Source organism: Lacerta agilis, chromosome 6 (genome assembly GCF_009819535.1).
Source record: "Lacerta agilis isolate rLacAgi1 chromosome 6, rLacAgi1.pri, whole genome shotgun sequence".
Taxonomy (NCBI): domain Eukaryota; kingdom Metazoa; phylum Chordata; class Lepidosauria; order Squamata; family Lacertidae; genus Lacerta; species Lacerta agilis.
In genome coordinates this window covers 20,763,517-20,778,019 of record NC_046317.1, presented here as the reverse complement: position 1 = coordinate 20,778,019, position 14,503 = coordinate 20,763,517, and the positions used below count along the sequence as shown (strand labels likewise).

Below are 14,503 nucleotides of genomic sequence, written 5' to 3'. Positions count from 1 at the left end.
TACACCCTGTATCAGTAGTGGTTTCTCCATAGGAGTCAGTAGTTCTTCTCTACTAACTATACTGTCACCAACAGGACAATCCAATGGCCACTGTGGTTTATAGCACTGCTGTAAATATTGGGCATTGAGTGTGTGTGCTCCATGGCCTTGAGGAACAAAGTCAAATTCTTTGCAGGGTTGCCAAATTACAAGAACACTGCTATGATTCTTGCTACCATAGTGCCATTGACTGAATGAGACATCAGACCAACTGAGGCTTTGCACTAGTTGTAGAAGGAACACAGGATGAAAGATTGGCCTAAGTTGCAAAACCGGGAGTAGTTTAAGGCTATTTACAGAGATGTGACAAAGCATTACGTGCCTGAAGATGAAGTAGAAGAAGCAATGCATTAACAGCATATCCTTGCACCTGTTGATACAAAACACCATAAACAAGCTATTTTACGTATACCTATGTTTTGCAATGCGGAATTTTATATTTCCTTGGGTATGTTACATAGCTAATTGTTGCTGCCATGTTGGCATTCATATAAATCTAAAACTTTGTTTAGGAGCAGCAGAGTTTCACTAGTGTGTTGCTAGCACAGTAGATGGCAGACAGGCTGCTGCCAAAATGCATATAATGAAAAGAATGCGATTATGAGCTTAAGTTGGAACATGGCTCATGTGACCATTTAGGACAAAGAGCTTATGGCATTGCACACAAGTCTCTCGCACACAAGTCTCTCACACACAAACATTTCAAGATTACCAGGCTACTGCATTTCTGTTGCTTAAATCTCTCACCTGCCTCATAATCCTGATGCTGAAGTGGTGACCAGTTCAACCAGCACATAGTACAAAAAATGCTATTAGACCAAATAGTTTTGATTTGATTTGGTTCAAGTTTCACAGATCCCTAATGACTTGGTACAACTGAACTGTTCCCTTGCATCCCTTGCATCAGTTGAATTGGCTTTGCAGGCAGCTGTTTGCCAGGTTGAAGCTCTCAAGCTGCACACATAGTCTTCATAATAAAAATCAAGGCAATCTCACCCACCTAGAGATTCAAGCCCTCTTCCTGCCACCTGGAGGGGGTCAGCCAAAACTGGAGACTTCAGGTCAGCCCCGGAGGTTTAGCAACCCTGTTTCTTGTACTTAACTTTTATAGGCATATTGGATCCCATTTTATTTCCTCAGTACTTTCTCTATATTTGCGGTACTCAGATGAATGTTATGCCTCATTTTTAAGGGCAGATTCCAACTCCCAATATGACAGAAAATATAGCTAGGGTCCTTGTTGCAGCCATCAGAATGGATCACAATTATTAAAGGGAAGATTTCTAAATTTCAAAGTCCATCTAAAAACAGAGAGGGTGTTTGACAGATTTTCCATTGAGAGTTAGTCATGGCACCACCACTAAGAAGACACTTTTTGGGGTGGGAAGTAGTTGAGGGATTGGGAGGCTAGCCTCTTCTGTTCCCTACCTCTCCCAATTAAGCTGTCTCCAGGGCTCAGAGGTGAGGAGCACAGTGGGGGCAAATTACCAGGACCCGCCCTGTGACATCACCAGGGGTTGTCCCTAGGACTTAGGCTTCTTAGGTGCAAGGCAACACAGTCAATTGCTCAGTAACTGCTTATGTTGAAGCATTGAACATTAATATTTGTGGCCCCCCCCTTTAAAAAAAGCAACCAAGCTTCTTTACAATGAATGCGTAGCTGTAGCCATATTATGGGTATATATCAGTTGAAGAACATTTGGTCCTACGGATGCTGTTGGGACTATAGCTCACACTATTCCTCACCATTGTCCTTGCTGTCTGGAGTGGATGGGAGTTGGCTTCTCACAACACGTAGCAAGAGCTGGGTTGGTAAGAAGATGCCATGAGTTTCAGCCGCTTCTATTCCAATATGGCAACATACTGAGGCCCACCCATTGCTCTAAGACCAGGCGTTCTCACAGCAGTGGTAGAGGGCGGATGCTGTGGTTGTGTTTTTGTGACTGGGCAGGAACCCTTTGGGAGCCTCATGGAAGCTACTCTGAATGCTCTAAAGCAGGGGTCAGCAAACTTTTTCAGCAGGGGGCCGGTCTACTGTCCCTCAGACCTTGTGGGGGGCCGGACTATATTTTGAAAAAAAATATGAACGAATTCCTATGCCCCCAAAATAACCCAGAGATACATTTTAAATAAAAGCACACATTCTACTCATGTAAAAACACGCTGATTCCCGGACAATCCGCGGGCCGGATTGAGAAGGCAATTGGGCCACATCCGGCCCCCGGGCCTTAGTTTGGGGACCCCTGCTCTAAAGGGTGAGTGAGATACATGTGGTAGCAAACAAACAAATATGGCAGTATCCGAAGCAACATCTCCTTGCTGCAAGGAGTGTAGAAGTGGAATAGATGTATAGGTGCCATCTCTGCTGCTGCTTCCAGGAAAAATTATTTGCTGAGTGGGAAGTCTTGTATGCAGTTGTGTCAGAGCAAGATCCAGATCCAGAATTCTCCAGCGCTAAGATGGATGGTGTGTGCTCACTGCAGTTACCCTTTGCTATCTTTTATCTGTAGCTAGATGTGTGTTCAAGCAATCATATTATCCTTTGACTGCAGCCATTGCATGCCTGAATCCTTGCTCCAGTAAAGTTTAAGTATACAAAGCATTGCCCCTTTTCCCTTCCTGGCCCCCTTTCTAGAATTTAGATTCTGGGAATGTAGGCTTCACTTTACAAGCCGGATGAACTCTGACGGGAGACGACAAAGAGTATATTAACATTCCTGTGGTCATTAGCAAAGATAATCTTGCCTTCATTTGCATGCCGAGGCTGATATCTGGAGAGAGAAAAGCCTTATTAAATTCCCTTTATAAACAAGGTATCTGGTTCCCGTCAATGCTTTAAACAAGGCAACCTTGTTGAAAAGGCAAATAATTGCATCATGACGCTGGTATTTCTTAAACAGAACTCGTCTGCCTACAACTCTGCAGCAAATCAAAGCACACTCCACCTTGGGTGTTTTAAAATAACAGGCTATTTTATCACTAGCTCTTGGATATCAAAATAGCAACTGCAATTGATAAAAATACTACTGAGATGTACTTTTGTGCAAGTATGATTGAACTGAAACTATGATTAATAATAATAATAATAATAATAATAATAATAATAATAATAATAATGTTATTTATAACCCGCCCATCCGGCTGGGTTTCCCCAGCCACCCTAATATTCAGCAGTGGTGTGTGCATGTGGAAAGCAGAGCAACAACAGCACACGTCCAGCAGCAGGACAGGACAGGATGAGATGGCAATGGGAGAGGTCTAAGTCTGAGACAGGCCAGCACCTGTGAAACAATGATGCTGGCTGCTGCCTCACCCCACCACATCCCTGTCCTTGTGAGTGGGGATGCTGCTGTCATTCTGCCCATATCTAAGCCAAACCATGGTTAAGTGAGAAAGACTGGGTGTGTGGATAACTCACTATAAAAATCACAGCACTCCGCTCCTCATCCCCCTCCCCATATCCTGCTGCTGTACTACTTGGAAGCAAGCTATGGTTTGGCTTAGCACTACATCTGAACCAAGGTTCCTGGTTTGCCCTGTTCCAAACAAACCATAACCTGTTGCCAGTGTTTGTTCCTGGCTTGCAGCTCACTGTGTATCAGGAGTGAGACAAGCCACAAACCCTGGTTTGTGCATAATACTAAACCAAACCATGGTTTAGTTCCAGAGAGCATAGTAGCAGGATGATCATGTAAACAGCAAAGCAGTTGCAATTTTTACTGCGAGGATTTGCATGCTCGGTTAGCTGCTAAGCCAACCATAGCTAACTGGCCATTGTCTGGGCATGCTTTAAAAAAAAATGCTTACAGGAATAGCCAGCACAGTGCTTTACATATTCCAACTTCCATCATGCCTGGCCATTTGTCATGCTGGCTGGGGCTGATGGGAACTGGAATCAAACAGCATCTTGATGGGCTATGTCGATCTGGAAGACATTAGTATTTCCTTATAATGACCATTTGAAGAAAAAGAAGAAGAGTTTGGATTTGATATCCCGCTTTAAGGGGCATATTGAAAAATGTACTTAAAGAAGTTAGAACCTCTGCTGGAGATAGAAAGAGTACCAAGTTGGGAGAGCAGGCCAAGCTTGTGTGCAGGCTGTAGCACCACAGAGCTGGCCTACAAATTGATGACGTAGCAAGGATAACATTACTAGAATAATCTTCATCACCCAGCACCAATAGGGTCCATCTTAAATAAGGTACCGGTATCTCTCCCCTTTCTTCTCGCTCACACCAATGAAGAAATGCCATCACGCTCAATCAGATTTTTGAAAATCTGCTGCTCATAAATCACTTAAACATTGCAACCGCTCTTCAAAGCAGGAGAAACTAAATTTGGAAAAACCTTGGAAAAACCACGACTTTACAAACCGGTTAGTCTTTGAGCCAACTTGTGAGATGGGAGCTACCATCTTAATCACCGCCACAGTAAAATGGCTTCATATTTGAATTGAACTCTCAGAGATGACAAAAGGCAGCAAACATTTCTGTATAACCCTTTGTTTTTAGAAAAGGTTCAGTGAAAACTTAGCTAACCCTCATTTTAGCGCCAGTAAGGTAAAGGTAAGGGTACCCCTGACCATTAGGTCCAGTCACGGACGACTCTGGGGTTGCAGTGCTCATCTCGCTCTATAGGCCGAGGGAGCCGGCGTTTGTCTGCAGACAGCTTCTGGGTCATGTGGCCAGCATGACAAAGCCGCTTGTGGTGAACCAGAGCAGCGCACGGAAACGTCATTTACCTTCTTGCCGGAGCGGTACCTATTTATCTACTTGCACTTGACGTGCTTTCGAACTGCTAGGTGGGCAGGAGTTGGGACCTAACAATGGGAGCTCACCCAGTCGTGGGGATTCGAACTGCTGACCTTCTGATTGGCAAGCCCTAGGCTCTGTGGTTTAGACCACAGCACCAGTATTTGAAGGCATTCTTTCAAATAATTTAGAAAGACCCAGTTGGTTTAGACAGCAGTTAGGCAATTTAGGGTGGGGTGGGGAGTACATGCCGAGATAAAGCATATAAATCTGAACATCATCGGGTGATAATTTCATTCCAATGGGATGTAGCACATCCAAGTTACAAGCAGAACTACAGCTGGGTATCCTATGGAAGATTATGGGATGTCTGTCCTTTACAAATTACCTATTAAATGGAGGTCCTTTGTCCAATCTGTCTAAAATTTGGCAGATTCAATGCGTTGGAGCAGAATACTTGGATCAGACATTTCAATGGCACCCAGACAACCCATTAAATTACCAGCATCAGAAAACTGAAATCAACTGAAAAACTAGAATAAAATTATAACTGAAAGGACAAACATTAAAATGATTTGTTTAATTATTTATTTGCTCTAGTCTAGTACATCCCTACACAAGATGATAAGGATCAACCACGGCTTTACCAAATTTACACTTGACTTCAACAAATCCACTAGGATGTTTGCCAGCACAAGCCCCTTTTTGAATGAACAGGGAACCTATTTGATGAGAAAACTACCATGTCATCCAATGTATTATGAGGATATTTGAACAGTTGCAGCCAAAAGCAGATGACATGACTGGGAGAGTGTGCTACAAAGCTCAATTTTTACATAGTGGCTTCTGAAAATAACACCTCCTGGGCTAACAGCTGACATATGCAAGGAAGAAGACCCCCCCCCCCTTAGCTCTGCAAGCTGCCCTGTTTCTCCGGCTTGCATAAGCAAGCAGAAGGGACAGGTCAGCTTACAGAGCTGAAATGCAAGGAATAAGCTTCTCTGCGGGTTGGCTCTGCCCGTCCCACGGAGCTGCCCTGTCCCTCCTGCACCTTTTTTTTTCCTAGAAAAAAAGCACTCAGTACCCTGATGGCGTCATTGGGTGTAGATAAGATACACAAGCACCACTTTCATGTATAAATTTTCTTTACACACACACGGGGGGGGGGGGGTTTAACTCCATGGTAGACTGAAGACATGCTTGCCATAGTAACATGGTAGCAATTCAGACTTACGAGTAACAGTTTCATTTAAAAGTATGATTGCTTGTCATTGTACCAGGCATTAGGCTCTTAAAATAGGAGCTACTGATTCCAAATTTGTTGGGATATGGACACCTATCTGTAAAGCTTGGGTAGAGAACATGGTGTCCTCTAGAAGCTGTAGATTACAACTCCCAACAGTCCCAGGCAGCATGGCCAACGGTAAGGAATAATGTTGCAGTCCATAACATCTGAAGAGTGCCACCGCTGGCTGGTCTTGCTATGAGCTTTAAAAATGTTCAGAATGAGACCAGTTTTTTGAAGCCAAGGATCTTTGTCTCAGATTTATTATTCCAGAGGCACTTATATCGAAAAATCTTACATTTAGATAGTGTCTTTCCTCTCAAAGGGCTTTACAAGCTACAATATATTAAAGTACAGCAATTATGTCCCAATGAAATGGGAGCCATCTATGATCACCAGAGTACCAAATATCACCAGAATGAAGACATGGAGGTGCTTCATTTGTGCTGACCTTCCCATCACCCCAACAATTCCAGTTCAAGCAATCATAAAAGCAGCAATCAACATACAAGACTATAGCACAAATTCATAGCTGAACCATGTTTCTGAATGATTACTCACCACATCTCAAAAAAATTATTCAACTAAAAAGCATAATCTCAGACACTGCTTCCTTTGAGCACTGCTCTGGTTCATTTTGCATTCATATACAGTACTTACTATCTCATGAGGTCAGACTATTTTTTATGACTTGATAAAAGTAGGGTTATTGCAACTTGAGATGTTGCAAAAGCCAAGACAATTTCTGAATACGGAGTTCCCCTGGACTTTGTATCTGGTGTTTAATTCAAAGAATCAGTTTTATTGGTTAATGGTTACTGAAGTTAATTTTGTCTATCAAACAGAGCAGATAAACAACGGTTGTGCTCAGTGTTAAGTCTCAAACTGCAACACCTTTTGGCTATCTGCAAAAGATGTTCTATAAATAATGGGTACTTTCTGCTAGTTAGTGACAAAAAAATACAACATTCTTTAAAAAAACCTCGTCTACTACTACTCAATTTTAGTGCAGACGTCTCTGAAAAAAGAATACAAATATTGAAAAAGCTGCATTTTCCATTCTAAAAAAATTATAGTTTTTTTTAAAAAAACAGATGCATTCAAGAAAACCACTCCCTCTCAAGAACAGCCACTACATAATATCAACTTGAAAGGCAGGTGTTATTTGGGAAAAGGAAGCTTCACTAGCAGCCGAGCTACCTGATTCTCATAGGTTATATGTACCTCTGAATCAGATCACCACTAAGCTGAAACTGCTGGGCTAGATCATCTATCTGTGGAATCAGTTTAACATCAGCCCTTGCAATATGATCACCTTGCAGTAACCACATGTTGGCTATCACAACCAGTATCAGAAGCAGTCTGCCCAAGTTGTTCAAACAAACAAAAGTGGGAATACAGAAGGGCAACTGCTTGCCATACAAAATACAGCCGTACCTTGGTTTTCGAACAGCTTAGTTCTCAAACGTTTAGGCTCCCGGATGCCGCAAACCCGGAAGTGACTGTTCCGGTTTGCGAACTATTTTTGGAAGCCGAACATCTGATGGGGCTTCCTGCAGCCAATCAGAAGCCACGCTTTGGTTTCCGAACATTTTGGAAGTTGAACGGACTTCCGGAATGGATTCCATTCGACTTCCAAGGTACGACTGTATGGAGAAAAAAATTGAAATGATGACAGATAAATTAGTTCAGTTTTTAAGCTGCTTCCTAGCTCGATCCTTCTGTAGCTCCCCACCAAAATTATTCATATAAAATACTTTAAGAAAAATGGCATTTATAAGCACCATATTGGAAGCAGAAAGAGGAGAACAAAAATTTGGCAGGCGATATCTTTCTGTGAAAGGGGGATATTCAAGACTGGTGTGTGGTCACTAAAAACATATGTTGATTATACAGCAAAGGGGGGGGAGACAACGACCACATTTATTTGCATATGTAGTGAAAGCCTTCATGTAGTGCATTTCTATGTTACATCACATGAACAAAGACACATACCTAGGCCTCCATGGGTTTTCAGAAATTCCTATGGGCTAAATGGCAGGCTATTGACCAGCCGAACTAGTTAGGCACTGTCTTCCCAGTCCCATCTATGGGGCCACCTCTAAGGAATGATCCCATAACATCATGTAGCAACAATAATCGCTTCACTTGGAAAACCGATACTCTTTAAAGCCTCAGTTATATGTGGTCTTGCCAGCATCTATAAGTTTGCGATTGGCTTATTATCAGTTTGAGAACTGCTCATGTAACATTAAGCATTAGGTAGTTGGCATGGAAGTTATTCCTAAGAGGCAAACACACACAAAAATGCTCACATAACAGGAAACAGTTCTGAAAGGCTTTGAACTGCTGTGTCTCAGGCAATGAATGTTGAACATACATACACACACACCCCAGAAAGAAAAGCATGTCACCCTGTAAAAGAAAATAAATCTGAATGGGGCAGGTGCCCGTGGCATTTTATTAAGAACCTGTGCACAGCTTCCCAAAGCTATCAAATGGATCAGACCCCCTTCTAAATGTGAACATCGTGGGTCTCTGTTTTGAAATACAGAACGTGAGTTCCTATATTTAATTTTTTCTTTCTCTTTGTTCTCCAACTTTCCCAGCTTCCCCATTCCTCTTCCTTTCACCCCACTTCCCTTCCCAGAAGTGCAAGAAGCACAGGCAACAACAGAATAGGATTTTAATTTATTATTTTTTTGAGCCGGATAGAAGACTGGGGCCAAAAGAGCAGTGGGAAGCTGTGGACAGAGACTGAGACAAAGCTCTTCACTGGAATAAGCTCAGATCTTTAGCAGTTAGAAATGTAGGTCCAAGGTTCACTTCTCTCCCAACGCTGCTGCAAAGCAGAGCCTCACCCACACTTGGCCAAAGGAAAAGCTTGCTGCCCTACGTAATGATGCAATAGAACAGGCTAGTACTGCCCTGAAAAAAGGTATGATATTCAGTACAATGAAATGATGCATCCGGATATGACACAGAAATTCACGTCTCTTTGCACTGGGAGCAGAGGAGGTAGCGACCCTAACTTTAATAAGGGTTCTTCCCCAGAGGAAGCAAAAGTCAAGCAGAAGTCGAATTAGTTGACTTCAGAATGTTTACATCCCAGGATGAATCAAAGTTACAGTGATTTAAGCCCAATTTAATTTAGGCAGGTTTTAAAAACCACAAGAATAAGGACATTCTTAGTACATAGTAATATTTAAACCAACATATACACAAATTAGTAATATTCTACATTATAATAAATGCCTCGACAGCTTGTTTTGGACACTTTGTTATCCTACACTCAGTAATTGGTTTAAAGAATGAGCCATCTGTTAAATTACATTGTACTCTGTGTCTTTCTATGCCCCGTGCTGTTTTCAGTCACTGAAGTAGGTTGTAGATTTATGCATTATTGTTGTTTTTAAGAACCAAATTCAATTGTATCTTCAGTAATCCTCTTGAACTCATAGTTTCCTCTTCCGTCCATGTGAAGGTAGAACTGAGGAGAAGGAAAAATACATATTAGCTAACTTGATTTTAATATACACTCTCTGTTTAAATAAGGATTGTCTACAGAAACTCCTATCACCACGTTTCTGCTTGGAAAGAACACTGTAAAATGTTGCATGTCTTATACCTCCATCTGGTGGCAATGACAGGAGCTCAGACTATTTATTTTGTGATGATAATGTCATCCGGTTGCTGAAGTTTGGTCTCATAATTCTGACTATGTGTTCAACTCTTTACTACTGAAATATGCAGACAAATAGCTAAAAAGAATGCTGAATTCTTCACATATTTAAAATTGGTTACGAAATCCTGGAGGAATCTGCTTTGGGAAATTAGGTACAGGATGGTTGTGCTTATTGCCTTTTAAACTATTGTTTCAATTTACTATGTGCAACCGCCGACTATCACAGGAAAGTCATGTAACAGTTCCTCTGAGCAGCCGCTTACCTGATCACCCTCACTGTGTCTCAGCTTCATGATCTGTGAGTGGGTCTGCATAGCATACATGTATGTACCGAAGGTGAAAAAATTATCTGAAACACTTCAAGCACTTAGGAGACCCAGCATTTTATCAGCCTTGTAACTAAGCCAGGGAAGTTACTACTGTAATCTGATTCGCCTTTTGAACTACCCTGCTGAAAGTTATCTTTTACCAAGCAGACTTGCACAACGTCTCTGTTCAGCTTGGTTTTACCAGCTGAGTGCCTTCTTTTGCTGTCAGCATGCAAATGCAGCAGGCTTGCAAAGGGTAAACAGAACCATTTGTCCCTCATCCACCTGTCTACACACTCACCTGCACAGAATTTCAAGTAAGTTATAGTGAGTGAGACAAGTAGCTGGAGTTAAGGATAAAGATTATTGTCAAGTGTTGTTGTTTATTTTTATCTTAATCATCAGGGTAGCCACAATGGAATGGGGACTCACTTTTCATTTGCAAGAAAGCTATCTGATTGGGATAGCGACAGCTCATAATTTTTAAATGGCTGTTTTATGGTGGTTTTTTTAAAAATTTCTCTCTTTCCTCTTTTCATTTTTTAATGGCTTCCTTCATGTTTTTAAAATGGCTAATTACCACCTTGTGGTCACTGAGGAAAAGTGAGCTATAAATGTTTTAAACAATTAATACGCTTCAGCTGGCACAATTATTCTGTAATTTTGCAAAAGTGCTGTGAAACTGTTCGTTTTATTATCGAAAACACTTGAGCTGGTAGGAACTCAAGGTATATCTTAATGAGCGAGGTACGAATTTCAGACATCAAAACACACAACTTATGTTTAAACAAGATAAATCTTACCTCATGGTGTTTCCAAAGTGATTTTCTGTGAGATACAGTGAAGAGGGTGATACCAACCTAGAGTGACAGAATATAAGAAAAAGTAAGCTTTAAGCTTCATCCAAAGAAAATAAACTCTCAAAAGCTCCACATTACATGATACAGTGGTACCTCAGGTTACATACGCTTCAGGTTACAGACTCCGCTAACCCAGAAATAACGCTTCAGATTAAGAACTTTGCTTCAGGATAAGAACAGAAATCGTGCTCTGGTGGCGCAGCGGCAGCGGGAGGTCCCATTAGCTAAAGTGGTGCTTCAGGTTAAGAACAGTTTCAGGTTAAGAACGGACCTCCAGAACGAATTAAGTTCTTAACCCGAGGTACCACTGTATAGGAAAGCTGTGATTTGATACCCCAAAGTCTATTTCTGAAAGCAGCTGCTGGGGCAGGCCGGGGCAGGGGGGGAACGCAATTTGGAAGAGGGCTACGGCATTGGGGGTCGGGGTGTGGACCCTTTAGTTCAATACCAGCTCCCCACTGCAGAGTGCCCCTGTCCAGGTTATAACATGTTTATTCCGCTGCCTGTAAATTTTCAGCTCCACAGCTAGTAGCCGCTCTAGGAAGGGGTTTGAGGTGCCAAATGGTTAAGCTCCCCCTCCCTGTGACCCTAATTCAAAATGCATCCCCCCCAGCTGCTTTCAGAAAATGCTTCTCTGTTCTAATCATGGCTCTCATATGATTTGGCTTTGCTATTAGACATATCACATATATGGGCTCAATTTTTAAGTCCCATTCATTACAACTGGGGGGGATTAAAGATGCACGCTATCTTTCTGAGAATCAACAGAATTTGATTTTAAGAGAGTTAAACTTTGACCTGCCTTCTAAGGAATTGTTTGCAACTCTATATATGTTGGCAAACTGACTTTTACTTATCACACAGTAAGGAATGTATACCGTCGTGAATGTGCATCCCAATGCACCAAAAATGTGCAGAAAGTTCCAGGTAATAAATTTGCTAATTTGGATTCCTTCTTGCTCTGGGCATGTTTTGAGTATCCTGTGTTTTAGTCTAGGAAATGGTTGACCCAATCTTGGTATATGAACATAGGGCCATTATAGTAATAAAATCTTACTGATACTTCTTGTCAGAAAAGTTCAAAGTTAGAGCTTAACTGACAATGCAAACAGGCAATGGAATCTGAACAACAGAAAGCATGAATGCATACGTACTTTCCGACAATGGCTGTAGATGTAGCCTTCCACATCGACGCTAACAGCGCTGGTACATTCATCCAGAATTGCAAACTGGGGCTTATGGTAAAACAATCTGGCCATCTGCAATGCAAAACCAAATGCAAAAAAAGATCAAGCACACAATATTGCGACATATTTCTCGTTTACGTTTTTATTAAGCATATTGCACCCAAACTAACTTTTTGCATACAAGAAAACTTTTTAACTAGCCAAATAAAAATGTCATGTTATATGGAAGAGATAATTCAAATTATAGCACTGGCATAGAAATACGAATTCATCCCACAATCCTCAAGAGGGCATCAGTGTCCTTATGATCTTTACATGTGGCACTCCAGTAAACACATTCTGCATGTAGAGCCAGGGTGGAGAACAAAGGACCCTCAATATGTTGCTGGACTATAGCTTCTATAATCCCTGACTACTGGCAGTGTTAACTGTGGCTGATGGGTACTGGAGTCCAACACCATCTGGAGAGCCGCAGGTTTTAGGTTTCTCCTGCCGTTAAAAGGGTGAGAAAGCAGGTGATGGAGAGAACCTTGGGTGAGATCCTGGAGAGCCAGTAAATATTGGGCAAGATGCTCAACTAGTCTCACCTGGAGAAATAAACCTTCCTAAGTCATCGTTCTTTCAGATATGCCAAAAGAACATGAGCACAAGAACACTTTCCCTTCCTGTGGTTTCCAGCAACTGGTATTCAGAAGGACCGCTGCCTTCAACTGTACTCATATTTAATACTGGACAATTTTGCTCATATTTAATATTGGACAACAGCTTTGCTGTTGCCAGGCCTGAGGAATTTCCCCGCTCCCCTCCCGATGGTTTCAAGGAGCCAGGAGGAAACAAGATAGCTTTAATTATGATTTATTCAGTCTCTACAATAACAGACAAGAATTCACGTCTTGCCACCATAATGACGTTGCTCACTCTGACTCCTCTCCCTTTCCTCTTTCCCAGCAACACGTGCGCTCCTATGGAGTCTTCCCTTGGACAAATTCCTCTGCACATGATGCTCTTGTATCCTTAAAGACCTTCGTGTTTGAGGGGAATGTGGATCATCTATGCTGTCTGATGAAGAGTTCGCAGTCAGCCCCATTTCTGTTCCTGCTTCTGTTAAATCCTCATAACTAGGCTGTTCGCTAACCTCTGCCTGATTATTTTGCTCTGAGCTTGGCTGTAAATCAACACTCTCTCCCTCTTCCCTGTCAGTGGCAGGAGAAGCAGGAGGCGATCTCATCCACCTTTCAGTGTCTGCATTCCAGTCCCTGACAGCTGTTTTTAAAACAATTAATGCCTAGTCCTCAGTCAAAAGGGGTGCTGGAAAATATAAACATTTTATAAAACAACATTGTAAAAACCACATACGGCCATCCTCTGTTTCTCTCCACCACTGAGAACATCCATCCAGTCCTGAACACTATCCCAGCCTCCTTCACGGTCCAGGATCTGACCCAGCTGGACGTTGTCCAAGTACTCCTTTAACACCTGGAAGCAAAACAGTATAGGTCAACAGGCTTGAAAATGTACTTGTTTTATGACTTCTTTCAGTTTTCTCCACTATCTCCACCTCCAAAGGATGCTGAGATGGTCAGGATCAAAATGTTTTATCACATACTGAACAATACCAAGCCCTGCCAGCAAACTGGAGTGCGTACTTTTCCTTTCTGTCCATCCCTGGCACTGGAGCTGAATGGGAGTTCACGCCGCTCATTATGCCAAAAAACAAAAACCTCACAGTAGTTCTAAAAATTGTTCGGCCTTTAACACTACTGCCAAGAGGAAGCCTGGCTGCCACTTTCTCCTGAACCCCCCCACCCACCCCCGAGATGAGCAAAGCCATCCACACTAAATCTCTCACCTTTTGGATTTGAGATAGGCATTTAGAACTTCTGCTTCACATGCATTTTGGCTCCCCAATTAGGGACGCAGCAGTGGGGAATCGGCCCTTTTGTGCATCTTGACTCCCATCTCAAGTGGAAAGCAGGGCACAGGGACCAGGAGATTAAAGGATGTAGCAGCAGCCGTTATGCCGCTTCTAGGTTGGGCTGCATGTGGAGCTATCTTGCTTCATCTGCCGTAAAGGCCCAGTAGCACTAAAGGAGATGTATTACACATGCCAACAACTATAAAGGAGCTTGCCTATCCATCTTTCCCCCTTTCCTAACTTCAGTGGTGCACAAGCCAGATGCTATAGCATTCACCACACTGTTGTTAGAAAAATGCCCTGGGGGTGTCTGCAAGCCCCCGAAACTCTGAGCATCCTCCAATATGCGCAGCTCTGGAAAAGGCACCTCCCTTCTCTTCCAGTGCGCCTCTAGAGACATACATGAGAATGATATATGCACACTAAGCTTCTGGCAGAACACAGAAAGAAGCAACAAACCTATACTGTCAAAC

General features: G+C 42.3%; 1 protein-coding gene across 2 annotated transcripts in view; it reads right to left on the bottom strand.

Moving 5' to 3' along the window:
* Positions 1-9,068: 9,068 nt before the first annotated feature.
* The window catches only part of ABCD3 (ATP binding cassette subfamily D member 3), a 42,387-nt gene continuing 36,952 nt past the window's right edge, over positions 9,069-14,503 (bottom strand). For both annotated transcript variants that reach the window (XM_033151563.1, XM_033151562.1), the window contains exons 20-23: positions 13,472-13,591; positions 12,083-12,187; positions 10,872-10,928; positions 9,069-9,565 (exon numbers count right to left, since the gene is read on the bottom strand). In XM_033151563.1, the coding sequence (XP_033007454.1) occupies positions 9,488-9,565; positions 10,872-10,928; positions 12,083-12,187; positions 13,472-13,591 (360 nt within the window). In that variant the 3' untranslated portion in view covers positions 9,069-9,487. The remainder of the gene's footprint in view (positions 9,566-10,871; positions 10,929-12,082; positions 12,188-13,471; positions 13,592-14,503) is intronic.